General features: G+C 41.0%; 2 protein-coding genes across 3 annotated transcripts in view; one reads left to right on the top strand and one right to left on the bottom strand.

Moving 5' to 3' along the window:
- The window catches only part of NDUFAF2 (NADH:ubiquinone oxidoreductase complex assembly factor 2), a 112,732-nt gene extending 95,534 nt beyond the window's left edge, over positions 1-17,198 (bottom strand). The window contains exon 1 of the mRNA XM_070412027.1: positions 17,021-17,198. Within this exon, the coding sequence (XP_070268128.1) occupies positions 17,021-17,147 (127 nt within the window). The 5' untranslated portion in view covers positions 17,148-17,198. The remainder of the gene's footprint in view (positions 1-17,020) is intronic.
- A 140-nt stretch (positions 17,199-17,338) lies between these two features.
- The window catches only part of ERCC8 (ERCC excision repair 8, CSA ubiquitin ligase complex subunit), a 36,616-nt gene continuing 34,671 nt past the window's right edge, over positions 17,339-19,283 (top strand). For both annotated transcript variants that reach the window (XM_070412025.1, XM_070412024.1), the window contains exon 1: positions 17,339-17,457. In XM_070412025.1, the coding sequence (XP_070268126.1) occupies positions 17,381-17,457 (77 nt within the window). In that variant the 5' untranslated portion in view covers positions 17,339-17,380. The remainder of the gene's footprint in view (positions 17,458-19,283) is intronic.

Below are 19,283 nucleotides of genomic sequence, written 5' to 3'. Positions count from 1 at the left end.
TGTATAACTCCAGCTCTGAGATCCCTGCGGTTTTGTTTAGCTTCTATATTTGTTACAAAGTTTCAAACTGCCAGCTCAGAGGCCGGCAGTGCAGGCGGGGAACGTTGGAGTCTGCAGTCCCTGGAGCAAGCAAGCCTCATGTTCGCTTCCAGCTGCCTGGCTGCCGGCCGCCATCTTGGCTGACAGTTAATTTGCATATACTCACTGATTAGCCAATGAAAAGGGTAGCGGTCGTACGCTAATTACCATGTTTCTCTTTTATTAGTGTAGATGAGCACAGGTTTAATTTAATAGGTAACCTAAAACAAAGATTTCACAAAACATTTAATGTAATCAGGTGTTTTATTTCTAGTGGTCAAGGGTCATGAGACTAACAGAAGAGGCTGATGGAACATAACCAAGGAACCAGGTGAAAATTTCTAATTCACAGGGCAAGACAGCAGATAGAGGCCTTCTTAAATGAGGGCAGAAAGAGAGCGAAAGGGCTAACCTGAAGGAAGTAGTATATTTTCACATCAGGTTAAGTCTATTTCTAATTGCATTACATTACCAAGTATCAATTGATATTTATGATTCTTATTTTGATTCTGTATGTTGTCTTAACAAACATAATTTCAGCATGTCATTTACTGACATTAAACATGAAATAAACTAATCTATATATATAAAAGGCTAATATGCAAAGTGTCCCCTCAGGAGTTCAACCAGGAGACCAGGAGTTCAATCGCTCGCTATGATGTGTGCTGACCACCAGGGGACGGCGTGGAATGAAGGAAGGCCCTGGCCGGCGGTTGGCGGCCGGCAGCCAGGGAAAGGAAGGGCCTGACCAGCAGCTAAAGGCCCTGATCGGCCCTGATCGCCGGCCAGGCCTAGGGACCCTACCTGTGTACAAATGTCATACACCGAGCCTCTAGTATATGAATAAAGCATTTCTAACTATGGTTTAGAAAGTGATGAAAGAAAACCTTTGAACAAACATTATAGACCAAAATTCTGGCAGGTCTGATGGGAGGCAGCATTTACTTCTCTAAGTGGAAAGCTTCAGATGGGGCAGAGAAAAGCTGGAGTGCTATTTATGAAACCATATGTGGCAAATGAACATTAAATCTACTCACCTCTCAATGAAAAGGAGCACTAGAGACAAGCTCTTTTAATCTCTTTATCTGTCTTTTTTTGGGGGGACAAATGATTAACATATTTTTAATACTGACAAGTTACATACTCTTAATTAAGCATTAGATCCTTCAATACTATGAAGATTTCATAATATTCTTTAGCAATCATTTATAACAATTTTAATTTTTTCTATCCTGTTGTCTTCTAACATTTTTTATTTTTCCTATCAAAAATCCAGCCAAAAAAGAAAAAAAAATCATGTATTTCATTTATGCTGAAAACATGAGTTGATACAGTGCACTCAAATATTCAAAATTTTAAAAAATATATTTTATTGATATTTTACAGAGAGGAAGGGAGAGGGATAGTTAGAAACATCGATCAGCTGCCTCCTGCACACCTCCTACTGGGGATGTGCCTGCAACCAAGGTACATGCCCTTGATCAGAATCGAACCTGGGACCTTTCAGTCTGCAGGCTGACGCTCTATCCACTGAGCCAAACCGGTTAGGGCAAATATTCAAAATTTTAAATCACAAATCTGACTACAATGGGTCTCCTATACTTAAAAATCCCATTTAACAATAATTTATCTAGCCAAAAAATTAAGTGGCTTATGAAGGTTTGGTAAGGAATTTTCCAGTTAGGTTATACTATGGGAAGGAACCCAGAGAAAGGTATCACCTACTGTGTGGAATACTAATAGGAGAGAAAAATTGGATTTTTGCAGAAAGAAAGTATGATCACATAGATTAGGGTTAAGTAACAATATCTTTCACTTTGGAGGGAGCACATGACTCAAACCTCTGTAACATTTTTATGGTTTACTCAATAGCCAAAGCCTTTGCAAAGTCTCTGATTCTAACATTCATGCTTACTCATAGGAAAAAAATATGTTTTCAGCATCTTGAGAGCAAATAAAATTTTATAAGTCTATTCCACATATTTATTAAACAAAGGGAACATTTTTTAAAGGTCAAGCTACTATAGTTCCAAAACAGCAATAATTTCTTATTGCTGAAACAATTTGGAGTTTTCACATCTTATTTCATAATTTTCAGAAATAGATATAAAAGAATTATCCTCCAAAATTATACATACTAGAAAGAAGAGAAAGTGATCATTGAATTTTTTTGTCCCTTCAGTATTAGTTTCTTAAAGGATATGGTAAATATTAACGATTATAATTGTCCTTAATAAAAGTAAAGCTTTAGATTTGTAGGTTTATTTATTCATTCATACAAAATTATAATTGCCCAAAATGTTCCTGAATTTGCTACCTTTTCAACGATTTAAGCATTAACTACAAATTTAATCTTGCTGGCTCCAAACTTGACCCAGACTCATTTCTGAGACTCCCAGATTTAAAATTTTGACTATTTTCTATTCCCCAAAAAGAAATATGTGGGTATCACTTATTGGCTAAGAATCACATTAAGTACTTGGTTGCCAATAATTTAGCAGGCCATTTCGCAGGTGGCCCATTAATAAGCTGGTCTCCAAGATGATAATACCCCATTTAGAGGCTCCTATTTTATTTATTTAAGAATTTTTGTTCTTGCTCAGTATTTAATTTAAAAATATAAAGAGGAGGGAATCCATGCACAATAAAAGTAAAAATAGAAAGGGAGATCCTGAAAAGATTTTATTTGCTATTGGATGTAAAATGGTAGACATTAAGATGATTCAAAAAGAAAAAGGAAATTTTATTAGTTGTAAATAATGTTTAATTCTTTAATTTTCTAATTACACTCTAATGTCACCGACAGTTTATCAAATTTATCTTCCAGTTTATAATTCAAAAGTAAGTCATCCAAATAGAGTTCAATTAAGTGTTTAACTCCAATGTTAGCAGTCTTTTCATCATACCTAATTTGAACTAGACAAATGGTTAAATAGCTGACTAAAATCTGACATTGGCTTTGACCCATTTACCTTTCTTATAATTTAACCAATTGTTTTTACAGTATTTCTGATTCAGTTATTTTCCTCATTTGGACATCCTGCTTAAATGAAAACATCTTAGTGAGGTCATACACAGTTATAAGAATATTGCACAACACGGTCAGACAGACTTTTATTTATGAGTTTCAAAAGAGACTCACCAAAACTTTGTGTTGATGAACATGTGTCACAGTTATAACACAGTATTGGGCTACTATTATAGGTATGTGTCAATACTTCCATTATGAACCTTGCTGCTTTCATAGTTTTGTGTACTAGCTATAAAGCTTGATTTGATTCTGACAAATAGAAGATTACTTTCAAAAGAAAAACAAGTACAAAATAAAGTAATACAGTACTAAAGAAAGTTCAATTGGTATAAAATAAGAGTAAGGTATTTATTGTGTAGTGCATACTAATAAAAAGTAGCATGCTAAAAAATCACTTTAAAGATCATTTTTGTTAAACTACACTGGGAAAGTATAGCTTGAGTTTTTAGGAGATTTGGGACAGTAATAATCTCAGTTGTCTCATCTATAGTTGAAAAAAATAATCATTCAAAGACCCTCTATTTATAATTCATATTTGGGAGGAAAATAACTTAAAGATACACATATGTACATACACAGAGACAAATGAGGTTAAAAATTTAAATGACTTAATGATTTCTTTATCTTCTTCAAGCTGGTCATGTTGTTTCTGATATAATAAAAAAAAATCAAAGTAAAAACATTTTAATTTTCTAGCAGAGTAACTTTAGTTTTAACAAAGAGGAAAAAATGTGGAATTATTTTAATTAGAAATACTTTTTAATATAAATTATGTTGCTCATTGGAAAACTACAAATGCAAAGTCAGTGCTCTCACATGGAAAACTTAAAGGTCAAGCAAGTAAATTTAAGATTCAGAGGGGGAAGATACCTTTATAAGAGTTATGAAGGAAAAAGATGGCTCTATTAAAAATGAATTTAGAGCCCTAATGAGTGTGGCTCAGTAGTAGAGCATTGACCCTCGGACCAAAGGGTCAAGGGTTCGATTCCCTGTCAAGGGCATGTACCTGGGTTGCAGGTTCAATCCCTGGCCCCCAGGCATGTGCAGGAGGCCACCAATTGATGTGTCTCTCTCACATTGATGTTCCTCTCTCTCTCTCTCTCTCTCTCTCTCTCTTCCTTCCCTCCCTCCCTCCCTCCCTCCCTCCCTTCTACTCTGTCTAAAAATCAATGAAAAAAATACCCTCAGGTGAGGATTAACAACAACAAAAAAATGAATTTAGAAATGAGGGTGCTGTCTTACCAGCAACCACTTTTCTTTGGTACAGATGGTTGAGTGGTCAAAAGAAGTCTTGCGGGCAGGAGTACTTTGGTATTCTTGTATTGAAGATCAAGTATTTTTGACCTTCAATTATAATATATATTAGTTTCCAATTTTTGAGGAAAAGTATTTTTCATTTTAAAACTAGAGACCCGGTGCATGAAATTCGTGCACGGGCGGGGGGGGGGGGGGGTCCCTCAGCCCGACCTGTACACTCTCCAATCAGGGAGCCCTCAGGGGATGTCCTACTGACGGCTTGGGCCCACTCCCCCTGGTTCTCTGCTCTCTGCGGGGCCTGCCTGCTCCACACCATGGCGATGGGCAAGCAGGCCCTGCTGGGTGTTGTTTGTGGGCGTGCTTGCCTGCTCGTTGGTCACTGCGGCAATGGCCAAACAGACCCTGCTGGGTGCTGCCTACAGGCTGAAGTGCCCGGGTCGCCGCGGCGACGGCCAAGCAGGCCCTGCTGGGTGCTGCCTGTGGGCCGTGCTTGCCTGCTGGGCTCACATTGCCGGATGACGCCGACAGTGTCCTGCCCTGGCTGCTATGGGTGCCGCCATCTTTGTCGTGGAGTGATGATTAATTTGCATATTATTCTTTTATTAAATAGGATGCTTATACTTAATTGTACTGTTAAGTGTATTTACTATAGCACTTAAAATATTTTATTACAAACTAGATCTTAGTATCTAAAGGAGAGTAATTTGTGGAAATGACATTTCTAAAAAATAATCTTAAATATACACACACACTTCTAGTGTGCCTGGCACATACATGATATTCAATAACTATTAAAGAGATGAGTGAAAATGGCAGAAGGTGGTCCTACTTTCGGTGAACTGTCTCCCTAGATAACACATAGGCATAAAACAATATATCTGATTTTTTAAAAAGGTACTAGTTGGACCAATGTAGGTTCAATTTCAAAGACTTCAGAAACAACATTTTAGAAAAAGAAAATCAAATTTTAGAGGTGAAATTACAAGGAAATCTTTTAGGTTTAATGTGAAACCACCTCAAGGGCTTTCATATTCTGCAGGGACTACTTTTTTTTGCTCTGCTGCTTAAGAGAGAGAAGCAGCAGAAGCACTGCAAGTAAGGAAATGAGGTAAGGTAAGCCAAAGTCTACCCCTGTGGAGTCTCTTTCTTTCAATTTAACAAACACTAACTAAATATCTAGTATATGGTAGGCACCAACTCCCATTTCATTCAGAGTAAATGCTCACTTGCATTGCTATTCCCTCTGACTGGGGGGCACTCTTGCTCCAGATATCCACTTGACTAACTTCCTCACTTCCTCTAGGTTTGTTCAAAATGTTACCATCTAAACCAAACTACCCTAACCATCCCATTAAAAATTTCACCCCAGCCCCTACTTCCAGTACTCCTGATTCCTTTACTCTGACTTAATTTTCTTTTTCCCTTAGAATTTACTATACTGTGACAATTATGTAAGTTTCTATTTATGTATATATATTTTTTATCATCTGACTCCCTTAGTTACAATGCAAACTCAAAAAGGGCATGGGTCTTTGCATATTCTATTTATTGGTATATGTCATGTCTGGAACTATACCTGACACACAGTGGGTACTCAACAACTATCAGTCAAATAGATAAACAAGCTTTCTTAAACACCTGCTACAATCCAGATAATGTCCAGGGTAACAGTCAGAGAAACAGCTACAAAAGCAATCACCTATAACACAATGGGGACATATTTTACAAATATAGCATTATTTGAACACAAAGTGAAATTGCAAATGCTGCAAAATATGCTTTCATGAAGTCTATGAAAGCAATATAAAATTATAAGAAAATAATTTCTAATTGAGGTAGCCAGCATAGACCAATAAGGATTAGAACATGAAAGAAGATTCAAAGGATAATGAATAGAATATTTGGCAAAGGTTAATAAAAATCCTTAGGAAATATGATTAAGCCCTCAATTTTGCAAAAAGAATACTTTTATTAATCCCATAGAAAGAAAGAAATATGAAATAAAGGGTGTCATATTGTGCTATAATTTTGTCAGAAAAACTATGTAAAGATCATTATTTAATTCTCAATTCTATTAATTAGCTTATAGTTGAAATTATACAGTAATTTTTTTTAAGATCTCAGGTTTCAGGTTTCAACATAAAGGGCTAATCAAACTCCTCCCTCTCATAAACACACACACACACACACACACACACACACACACTACTACCACTATCACCATCAAACTAGCTCTTTTTCTAGATACTTCATCTTTAAACAGGTCACTTTAAATGGTCTCTTTTGAGTACATTTTGTTCTCTGAGAATGAGCAGACAATGAAGAGGGAAAGAGAAAATAAATAGAAAAGACAGAAGATGATTTTCACAGAAAAGCCCTGCTGGAAAGACTAGATCAATGTTTGTTTAATAAGAGTTATGCTTTTTAGGCCTGGCTGGGTGGCTCAGTTGGTTGGAGCGCCGTCCTATATACCAAGAAGTGGAAGGTTTGATTCCTGGTCGGGCACATAGGTAGGTTGTGGGTTCGATTCCCAGTCAGGGTGAATACGGGAGGCAACCAATGGATGTTTTTCTTTCACTCTCTAAAAATTAATAAAAATATATCCTTGAGTGAAAATTTAAAAAAAAAGAGTTATGCTTTTTAATAAACAAACCAAAGAAAATAAATAACTTTATATGATATATTCAGCTGAGAAAGAAAAGCTTAATCAGAATCTCTGGCAAAGGGTGCAATTGGTCACTTAGACCACAAGATGGAGGCACCGCCCTGACCGGTTTGGTTCAGTGGGTAGAGTGTCGGCCTGCGGACTGAAGGGTCCCAGGTTCGATTCCAGTCAAGGGCATGTACCTTGGTTGCGGGCACATAGTGGGGGGTGTGCAGGAGGCAGCTGATCGATGTTTCTAACTCTCTATCCCTCTCCCTCTCTGTAAAAAAATCAATAAAATATATTTTTTTAAAAACTGATCAGTTGACTAATAAAATACTCTCAATCCTGCCTATGCAGTTTCATATTCAAATATAAGAAGAAGCTATTATTTATAAAAAAAAACAAAAAAAACAAAAACAAGATGGAGGCACCAGTGAACTTGAAGGCAATAAAGACAAAAGGTAAGAAAGAGCTTCTTCAGCGTTAAAATTACAAAACTAATTTTTTTTAAAAAAGTATACATTCCTAAATAATTTTATAAAAATGGAAATTTATTCTAACAATCAAACAGTAAAGTCTGCAATATGGTTCTGTAATAATTCTCTACCTAAGCACATTCAATTGTCAAATCTCAAAAGCAAACATGTCAACCCAATTTTGTAATTCTTGCAGAGTGACCAACACTTAAAGTCTTCAAATAGCAACAGAAATGAATTGAACTGAGCAGTACTTTGAAAAGTAAGAGGGCTAAGTAATAGTTTCACATGATTTACATTGTCACAGAGAAACTGGGTTCTATGCAAAGAAATACAAATAGGCAAACATAATACCAATGAAGTACATCACTAAACGACCTTGATAAATCAACACTAGATATATTATTTTTCTCATTAGTTATAATTCTTCCACCAATACAGTAAACATGACAAGTCTAAGGAACGGTGTGTAATTCACAGTATTTAATAATTATTATTATCACTAGAGGCCCAGTGCACAAAAATTTGTGCACTCGGGGGGGGTCCCTCAGCCCGGCCTGTGACCTCTTGCAGTCTGGGACCCCTTGGGGGATGTCCACCTGTTGGCTTAGGCCCGTTCCCCATGGGATCAGGCCTAAGCTGGCAGTCAGACATCCCTCTGGCAGCCCAGGAGCCCTAAGGGGAAGTCCACTTGCCAGCAGGGAGCAAGCCTAAGCTGCAGTCGGACATCCTTAGCGCTGAGGAGGCGGGAGAGGATCCTGCCACCACCACTGTGCTGGCAGCCATCAGCCTCGCTTGTGGCTGAGCAGAGCTGCCCCTCTGGGAGCGCACTGACCACCAGGGGGCAGCTCCTGCATTGAGCATCTGCCCCCTGGTGGTCAGTGTGTGTCATAGTGACCAGTCATTCCCAGTCATTCTGCTTGTTAGAGTCCATTTGCATATTACCCTTTTATTATATAGGACTAGAGGCCCGGTGCACAAAAATTTGTGCACTGGGCGGGGGGGGGCGGGGAAGGGGGGTCCTTTAGCCCGGCCTGTGCCCTCTCGCAGTCTGGGACCCCTCGAGAGATAACGACCTGCTGGCTTAGGCCTGCTCCCGGGTGGCAGAGGGCAGGCCCAATCCCTAGGTGCAGCCCCTGGTCAGGCTCAGAGCAGGGATGATTGGGGAGTTGGGGCGCCGCCCCCCGTCATGCACAGAGTAGGGCGGATCGGGAGGTTGCGATGCCACCCTCAGTCACACTCAGGGTAAGGCCGATTGGAGGTTGGGGCACCGCCCCCTGTCACACTCAGGCAGGGTCAATGGGGAGGTTGCGGCGCCACCCCCTGTCATGCACAGAGCAGGGCCGATCAGGGGGTTGGGGCTGTGCCCCCTGTCACTCACAGAGCAGAGCCCATCAGGGTGGTTGGGGCTCCGTACCCTGTCACGCACAGAGCAGGGTCGATCAGGGGGTTGGGGAGCTCCACCCTGTCACGCACAGAGCAGGGCCGATCAGGGGGTTGAGGAGCTCCCCCCTGTCACTCACACAGTAGGGCCGATAGGGGAGTTGGGGCACCGCCCCCTGTCACACTCAGGGCAGGGCCGATGGGGAGGTTATGGCTCTACCTCGTCACACACAGAGCAGGGCCGGTGGGGTGGGGGGTTGGGGCGCCACCCTCTATCACCCACAGAGCAGGGCCCGTAGTGGGGCATTGGGGCGCTGCCACTGTCACACTCAGGGCAGGGCCGATGGGGAGGTTATGGCTCTACCCCGTCACACACAGAGCAGGTCCCGTGGGGGGGGTTGGGGCGCCGCACCCTGTCACACACAGAGCCACAGGGCGATCAGGGGTTGGGGAGCTCCCCCCTATCAGGCACCGAGCAGGGCTGATCAGGGGGTTGGGGCGCCTTCCCCTGTCACGAACAGAGCAGGGAAGATAGGGAGGTTGTGGCCCCGCCCCCTGTCACACACAGAGCCGTGGGGCGATCAGGGGGTTTGGGCGCTGCCCCCTGTCACGCTTATCCCGGTGCCAGGAGGCCTCGCTGCTCCGCTGATTCCGGTGCTGGGAGGCATATTATCCTTTTACTATATAGGATAGAGGCCTGGTGCACGGGTGGGATCCAACTGGTTTGCCCTGAAGGGTGTCCTGGATCAGGGTGAGGGTCCCGCTTGGGTGCCTGGCCAGCCTGGGTGAGGGGATGATGGCTGTTTGCAGCTGGTCACACCCCCTTCAGGTTGGGGGTCCCCACTGGGGTTCCTGGCCAGTCTGGGTGAGGGGCTGAGGGCCGTTTTCAGGCTGGCGGGTGACTGAAGCTCCCAACCACTCCTTTTTTTCTTTTCTTTTTTTTTTCTTCTGGGCCAGCTTTAGCTCTGAGGCTTGGCTCCAGCTCTGAGACCTCGCCTGCTGAAAGCAGGTATCTGGTTTGTTTGGGTTCTATAATCGAAACATTGTTTCAACTCCAGCTCTGAGATCCTGGCTGGCTGAAAGCAGGTTTCTGGGGTTTTGTTTAGCTTCTATATTTGTAACAATGTTTCAAACTGCAAGCTCAGAGGCCGGCAGCGGCAGGCGGGGAACGTTGGCTTCCTCCGTCACTGAAGCAAGCAAGCCTCCTGTTCACTTCAAGCTGCCTGGCTGCGGGCCACCATCTTGGCTGGCATTTAATTTGCATATTGCCCTGATTAGCCAATGGGAAGGGTAGCGGAGGTACGGCTAATTACCATGTTTCTCTTTTATTAGATAGGATAGAGGCCTGGTGCATGGGTTGGGCCTGGATGGTTTGCCCTGAAGGGTGTTCCGGATCTGGGTGGGGGTCCCGCTGGGGTGCCTGGCCAACCTGGGTGAGGGGCTGAGGACCGTTTTCAGGCTGCCCATAGCCCCTTTCAGGGTGGGGGAGTCCTGCTGGGGTGCCTGGCCAGCCTGGTGAGGGGCTGATGGCCGTTTTCAGGCTGGCCATGCCTCCTGGCAACCCAAGCTCCCAGCATCTCCTTTTTTTTTTCTTCTTTTTTTCTGGGATTTATTTATCTTCTATAATTGAAACTTTGTAGACTTGAGCGGAGCCCAAGACCGGCCAGGGCAGGTGGGAAGCTTGGCTTCCTCCATCGCCGAGGGCAACCCAAGCCTCCTGCTCGCTCCAGCTCCGTGGCCATCTTAGTTGGGTTAATTTGCATACTCACTCCTGATTGGCTTGTGGGCATGGCTTGAGCATAGCAGAGGGACGGTAAATTTGCATGTTTCTCTTTTATTATATAGGATTCTTATTGTTATTAATATAACTATTCTCAATGTAAAGTAATTATGAAATCCTCAAAGCAAAAGAGGACAAGTACCAATTTTCTCTTACATGAAATATTTTCAGCCTCACTTAAAAATAGATATAACGTAGCTTAGTCACCCATTCATTAATAGTTCACATTTCTTCTCTAAAAGTCCAATATTTCCTTGGCAGGGAAAGGCAGAATTCAAGATTAAGATTCCTTAAATTCATTTTAAAGCTAGTATAAAGGACTGGCATGCTTGACTGTGAACACATTTCCTCCTTCTGTTTTTCTCTTGGATGAAGGTATGACACAGATGTGGTTCTACTAGTGTGAGATAGGAGTGCAATCAAAAACTTCAGGGATTTGTTGGTATTTATCCTTCACCAAAATACAATGTTGAAGTACATGCATGCATACACACAAATTAAGGGAATTTAATAAGCAACTGAAATAGTCTGAGAGGAAACACTATTAAGAAATGAAATTTTAAAATAAAGATCAGAAAAAAGTACAACCTTCTGATAATCCTGACACAACCTATTTAAAAAGTTTAACCCAGCCTGTGTGGTTCAGCGATTGAGCATCAACCTATGAACCAGGAGGTCACAGTTCAATTCTTGGTCAGGGCACATGCTGGGATTGTGGGCTCGATCCCCAGTGTGGGATGTATAAGAGGTAGCCATCGATGTTTCTATTTCATCATTAATATTTCTTTCTCTCTTTCCCTCTCCCTTCCTCTCTGAAATCAATACAAAAAATATTTTTTAAAAGTTTATAATTATTTTATATTCCAAAAAAATTTTAAAGAAAGTTCAACTTTTTTTAGATACCTCTGAATAGAAGGCATGTTTTAGCTAAAATAGTAAGATCTTTTAGGATAATCTATCAATTTGATGATGTCCATAGTGATGATTATATGTTCACTAAAAGCTCAAGACAGTATATTACTTACTGTTGGTAAAATTATATGCATGATTTTTAAATTTTTTGGTCAATTCTTTAAAATACAATTGCCACTTACATCATTGTGCATTACTGATTAGAAATAATTCATAGTGTCATTTTAAAATTCTTGTCTTAAAAGTTAGCAGGTAATAAAGCAATAAGGCAGGGTTTATTTGGAGAAAATATATATATAAATTCAATTATTTTAGAAAAAAGATTCCTCTCTGAAATCAGCTTGAAGAAAATATTTAATAATCTAACAACCTTCATTTTTTAAAACAATTCTGCCACCTGCTGGAAAAATCAAAAATGTCTTCATTATTTCCTAAATGTTAAGATTATCACATTCAATCGAGCTGCATCAGAATATTCCAATTACCCACTGAAACAAGACACACCTTCTTAATAATTTTGACCATTTAATTTGTCTAATTCTTAATAACTATGTCTTTTTTTGTTTTTGTTTTTTTTGCTTAACCTCACCCAAGGATATTTTCCCATTGATTTTTAGGGGGAGTGGAAGGGAGAGGGAGAGAAACATCGATGTGAGAGAGGCATATTGATTGGTTGCTTCTCACACACCCCTGGACCAGGGCCAGGGATCGAACCTGCAACTGAGGTATCTAACCAGGGACTCTTCAGTCTGCGGCCAGTGCTCTATCCACTGAACCATACCAGCTAGGGCCTTAATAACTATGTCTTAATTGAATATTAAATTATTAAAGTTTTTAGTATATTTAAATACTAAATACAAATAAGTTGAGGTGACATCATCAAAAACAGCTAAATAAGTACATATAACAGTGGATGATGCAAGTTTTGAATTATCAGATAATATGTTCATCCTAAAAGGAAAAAAAAAAAACTAGATTGGGTATCTTAACGGAAGTTTGATGCTAGCAATAAAACTAAACTTAGAAGGTCACTGACTAAGCTAAGTCCAAATAGGAATCACACTAGAGAAGTTATGAAAAAGACATGAGAGTCTTTTAGTCTCTGAAGAATAATTTGGCCTATTTATCATAAATAAAAATATACCTTGCCCTGGCCACGTGGCTCAACTGGTTGGAGTGTGGTCCTATACACCAAAAGGTTGTGGGTTCAATTCCTGGTCAGGACACATACCAAGGCTGTGTGTGCCATTCCTATTCCGGACACATACAGGAGGCAACCGATCGATGTTTCTTTCTCACATTGATGTTTCTCTCTCTCTCTCCCCTTCCTCTCTCTCTAAAAAGATCAATAAAATCATATCCTCAGGTGAGAATTTAAAATATTTATCTATTTATCTTAATCACCTGTTTTAAGATTTTCTAAAACAACTTTATCATTTCCTGTGGTTTTAAAAATATTTTTGTTTTTATTTTTATAATTCTGGGCCCATAAGTATCTCAATTCATTTAACAGCTATTTTTTGAGTACCTACTCTGTACCCAGGTATGTACACATGACTCTCATTTAAGTATTCAGAACGAAACAATCACCCATGTTTAAGATGAGGATAATAATACCTAGTTATATGGTTGTAGATACATGAAATAATCAGAGTTCACACTGAATGTATGCTATCTTTCATTAATGTAAGCATTACTAAAAAGATTGGAGGCTATGTTGAGAACAAAATGGAGAAGAAAATATATTTCTAATTTGTTTCAAATTAAATACGCAAATTTCAGTCTAAAATAGCCACTGATTCATGTTTACGTTATTTGGCTTCCCAAATCTTATTGAGTTTACTAAAGAATCTATCTATATATATAAAAGCCCAGCGACCAAATGGTGGAACGACCAGAATGACTGGTCGACCAGTTGCTATGATGCACACTGACCACGAGGGAGCAGACACTCAATGCAGGAGCTGCCCCCTGGTGGTCAGTGCACTCCCACAGTGGGAGCACCATGTGGCTGACCGGGATGGGCAGCGTTCCCACAGCAGGCCGATCCCCGCAGGCCACAGCCCCCACAGTGCATGAATCCATGTACCGGGCCTCTAGTACTATATGAGGGGGTATATAGCTAAACTGTGAAACAGATAACGGTACTAATAGGTCAGAAACTAAGGCCAATAAATCTAAGATACATGGAATGAATATATTTTGCATAAAGCAGTGCTGAATAAGTATCTGTCACATGAGAAAAACAATAAATGATACAGGATGAGATGGAAGGCAAACTCAGCAGTGCTGACTGGCCTGTGAATCAGCACAGACATACAGGCTATACTGGAAAGAATCTATATGGGTTTCTCAAAAAGAAGTACTGAGAAAATCCTATGCTTAGAGCAGCAGGACTGAGAGCAAGGGCAAATAAGTGGTAAGAGTCAAGTCAAAGGAATTTGGAAATGCCACCAGTGCCCCCACAGGGAGTTCTAGCTATCACTAATATGAACTGCTTGTAAGATGTCACAAAATAAGGTTAAAAGAAAAACAAAAGACTCTTAACAATAGCATGTGTTAAGTATCCCAGCGAGCTCCATCCCCCTTTCTCAAAGGCTACTACAACTCTGACTTGATACTGACACTTAAGATTCCCATTTGCAGAGGCTGAAAGTGAAGGCATCCTAAATATGGGTACAGTTCTCCCAGAGAAATTCTATCAGAGCCCTGTAGGAAGACACAGGCTGTAGCATTCACTCGGACCTAACTTGATAAAAATAGCCAATTTCAAATAAAATGGAGGCTGTGCCACAAAACACATCTAAGGAGGGTAGTCAAGAATAAGAGAACATAATTAACAAAAAACATAAAAATCAAGATTACTAAAGTAACACTAAGTTTACCACTTATTACAACAAATATGAATGGGTTAATGCCATTATTTTTTAAAAAAACAAGTAGCATCCTGTTCTGGTACCTCAGTTGGTTAGAGCATCATCCCTGATATACCAAGACTGTAGATCCCCAGTCAGGGCATATATAAGAATCAACCAATGAATGCATAAATAAGTGAAACATAAATCTGATGTTTCATTCTCTTCTTTCCTCTCTAAAATCAATCAATACAATTTTTTTTTAAAGAAATAGTTTTTGCCCTAGCCGGTTTGGCTCAGTGGATAGAGCATCAACCTGGGGACTAAGGGTCCCGAGTTTGATTCCGGACAAGGGCACATGCCTGGGTTGCTGGCTTGATCCCCAGTAGGGGGCGTGCAGGAGGCAGCCAATCCATGATTCTCTCTCATCTTTGATGTTTCTATCTCTCTCTCCCTCTCCCTTCCTCTCTGAAATCAATAAAAATATATTTACAATACCTTTTGAAAAAAGAAAGAAGTAGCTTTTTTCCAACATCCACTAATTAAAAAAGCAGAGGTTTGTGTGTTGGGCAGGGAGGGGGGAATCAACATAAAGAGAGAACCCATAAATTACAAGAGGCTTAAAAACATATCAGCAATCAAAATGTAAAGAAGCTCAATTTATACAAACTGCAAAAATAAGAAAACAAACCAATCAATAAATAAGACCATTATAGGACAACCAAGGAAACATGTTCTCAGGTGAGGATAAAAAATAAAATGTAAAATAAATAAACAGCAGGCATCACTGTTACCTTCTATCCACTGCTATCTCTGCCTTTCCAGCCAATCAATTTCATTTTGGGAACATCAGCTTTAGCTCAGTATTAGGAAAAGTAAGAGCAGAATTACTATTTAGCAATAAAAAGGAACTGACACAAGATGAAACTCAACTGCATTGTGCTATGTGAAATAAACTAGATTCAAAAGACTACACCCATATAATTCCATTTAAATGATATTCTAGAAAAGACAAAACCACAGGGACAAAACAGATCAATGGTTACCAAGGTCTGGGTGTGGGGTGAGGGAATGAAGCACTAAGGGGTAGGAGGGAATTTGCCGGGTGTGGTGCAGAGTGGAGGGTAGGTGGTGGGTGAAGGAACTGTTCTGTATTTTGATTGTGGAAATAGATAGTTACATGACTCTAAGTATTTTTCAAGAATCATAAAACTGTACAAAATCATAAAAAGTATAAAATTTACTGAATGTAAATTATACTTCAATTACAAGTCAATCTGATGTTTTGCGTATTTTTAAACGTTACTGATAACTTATAGAAAAGAAATATCGTTCTCTCTGCTTAAAATCTGCCATAGAATTCACTACGCAAGCTTCTCCGTGGACTTTTTTTTTTTTTAAAGAGCTATTCCTTTCGCTGAAAGAGTCTAGCAGCTCATCAGGGAAACATCTAAAATATTAAACTAAGTTACAGAAAAAGGCTAGGCAAAACATTTTGAGTGGCAAATCACAGAATGCGCTTTCTATGTGCTGTATGAGGAAGGAAAAAGCAATTCCCTTTGCCAAGAGTTATGAGAAATGAATGGAACACAATTTGGGGGAAGTCTTACTGCTTCTCAATATAATGGTCATTATTATCATCTCTAACTTTGAAGTGAAGAGGCTGAGACTCGTGGAGGACAAATACTCCACGATCCCTCAACTCTTGGATGCCAAAGCTGAAATTCTAATCTAAACCAAGCCTTTTTGACCCCAAAGCCTAAGATCTTTGGCATCGCGGTGTGGGAACCCCACAGAAGAGGTTATGACTACCGCTAGGTGATGGGATTTCAGCGCACAGGCACGCCCCTAATTCCTCACATTTCACTAAGTACTTCGCACGACTTCTATACAGAAACCTCACGATTTAGAGCCTCGTACTGCAAAGTGAGCTCTACTGTAAAGGGACCTTGGGGTGAAAACTGGCAGGAAAGGTAAGGTGGGGCCTTGCGGGACCTCTTTTCCACTCGGTCAGTGTGCACTGACATGGGTCTGCTGGGTTTGGGTTGTAAGGAAGGTGACGCATGGAGACAGTCCCAAGCTACTGAAAGGAAGGTCAACGCGCAGACAGACGCGAGCAGAGGCGCTTAAGATACTCCCCCTTCCATTACACCGCTCCGGCCGGTCCCAGCGGGGCACCGGAGGAGGAAAGGCCCCTTTTCTGCCGCTCGGAGCACCTTGGCTAAAGACCTCCGTGGACTTGCCCCGTCTACGTCGCCCAAAGGCAAGAACCAACACTGGGGCGTCAGACGCCCGCGTGGCGGCCGCGCGGGGAGAGACGGGGGTGCGCCGAGCTCGCGGGGGTCCGGCCGGACGCGCGGACCAAAGGCTGCGGCGCACGGACCAAGGGCTGTGGCGCACGGACCAAGGGCTGTGGCGCACGGACGGCGGGCACGAAAGCGATCAGTGAAAACCACCAAGGTGAACGGGTGGCGGGGCGAACGAACTCGGACTGTCCCCTCAGGTGACAACACAGTGTCGCACGTTGCATTAGTTTACGAGGCGCCCTTACTTTTCCCCCAGTTCCTGATCGCGCCGCCGTTGCCCTCGCTGTCATCTCACCTCTCCAGTTCTTGTACGCCGGGATATAGTAGTATTTGTTCCCGAACTGGTCTGTGCCCACTAGCTCCTTCACTTCCTTGGACAGCGCTCTCCACACGGTGCGGAACAAATCCTGAGACCAACCCATGTCGGCCCCCGGGACCTCAGCGTGAGCTGCAGCCGGATCCACCGCGACAGTAACAAGAACGCCCCGCCCACCAGCCCGAGAACTCCCACTTGCCGCACGCCCTCCCAGTAACGGCGCTCACCATTCGTTAGATGGCTTCTTGGCTCTACCAATGGGAGGCTCCGTTGTTAGAGCCCCGCCCCCGAGCCCTGTCATGGCCGCGTCCAGGGTTCCTACTTGCGCAGGAGACCGGGATGCTAGGGTTTTTGTCGGCGCGACAAGCCGGATTGGACGACCCTCTTCACCTACGAAGAGCGGAGTCCACGCGAAGGTATAGAAAACATTACTCTTTTTTCTAATAGGCCAGTTAAAAATTGGACCAATAGCTGTGTTACCCTTGCCTCACACTTTCTGGCGTTATCACTTACCAAACTCGGCTTTACTCTTCTTTTGGCGCCTGTTCCAAAATTCCGTGTATGTACACGCATGTAGCTAGAATGTATAAAAATGCCAGCCTCCCAGAAGGAAAGCAGGTATTCAACATAAAGCATATTGTTTGCTCCAAATAGTTTAGGCACAGCGAACCGTTCTTATCCAGTGAACCATTCCCATCCCAGAAACCAGGCAAGGGCCAATCTTGCAAGCAAGCCTTTCAAAGGATAGCAGTTTCAGACTTGCTATATTAACTCTTTTTTTTTTTCTTTTTGCACACCTTCCACACACACCTCACCACTGTTTCCCTATCTTATTACCCTCCCACTTTCCCTTCATTTTAACCTCTCATAGTTCCCAAACAATTCAGTCCTAAAGTCTTTAGGTTGGGCAGAGGTAGGCTTCCAAACAGGAATGAGGTTGGCCCAGAGTGATATTTCAGAGCCCGAGGAGGTGGTCTAAGCGTGGGAACTCACAAGCTCAAGGCGATACGGGTGTTCGGGGAGCAGAAATCAAAGCCCAAGCCTCCCGAGTAGCATCCTTGTTGGCGAAGGGGATGGTAGCTATGATGGGAGATTAGTTATATACGGGGGGACTGACCGGGTAAATAAACACATTAATGATAATGAAAGCCATGTTTCTCATTGTTAGAAGAGAACTCAAGGCAGGGATGATTGATTACCTTGGCACATGTTTGTTTGATATTTTACTTGTTACAAGAAACACATATTACTGTCATAATTTGAATAATCATCAAATGGAAAAATATTTTAAGAAGAAATGGAATTTCAACGGGAGCAACTATTTTCTGGTGGAAGTTCAGAAATGTCAGGACAGCATGGTGATCTGGAGGAAAAAAAAGTCAGAGTTCAGATGCAGTTCAGCTAATTATTAGATGAATGACCTTGGGCAAATTACTTATATCTTAGTTTAAAATTCAGGAAAAGCATTTAATAATGTAACCTATTATCCAGGAAATCTGCCAGTTAGGATTACCACTACACTTATTATTACCACTGATTACAGTGTCATTAAATAGCAGATTTTTAATATTAACTGTTATTGGGCAAGGTCAGAGAAGTAGCAAGTGAACCTAAGGCTAAACTGTCTTCCAGAAGACAAAGGGCCATGTATATCTTTAAATCAACTTGGTACTGCTAAAATGATATCCAAAATGCTTTAAATTATCAGAACTGCCATAAAAATATCAGTTTGAAACTTTTCTAGCACTGCATTGTTTTAAAAAAACTGATTAATTTGGTGGGGTAAACATTTCATATAAATTAGCATCATATTCATCAATAATGAATTTAGAAATCATTCTGGTTAAATTAATGTAAATTATTTTTAACATGCAAGAGATTGAGACAAATTTTAATAGTTAATATTCACTAGGCACTTACTATATCTAAGCATTGTAATGAGCACTTTTTATGTATTAACTCATTTAATCTTAATAACCTGACCAGAATAATGATAGTTTACAGTTATGGAATATCAGAAATTTCATTCATCTTAATTTATGAGAGTAATTATTAATTTTATTTATAAATATTTAATTGGCTTTATTTAAGTGTGCCTAATTGTTGAGTTAAACATACTCATATTTATACTTAAGGCATAAGAAATACTCATGGGAATTTATTTAACATACTGTAATTTAAGCTTTTGTCCACTAGGTGTCCTCAGCTGAATTCATCAATTTAAATTTTCATGAAAATATGT

The sequence above is a fragment of the Myotis yumanensis genome, unplaced genomic scaffold (assembly GCF_028538775.1).
Source record: "Myotis yumanensis isolate MYYU_CA2020_CCGP unplaced genomic scaffold, mMyoYum1.0.hap1 SCAF_4, whole genome shotgun sequence".
Lineage (NCBI taxonomy): Eukaryota > Metazoa > Chordata > Mammalia > Chiroptera > Vespertilionidae > Myotis > Myotis yumanensis.
This window is presented reverse-complemented; position numbering and strand designations above follow the sequence as displayed.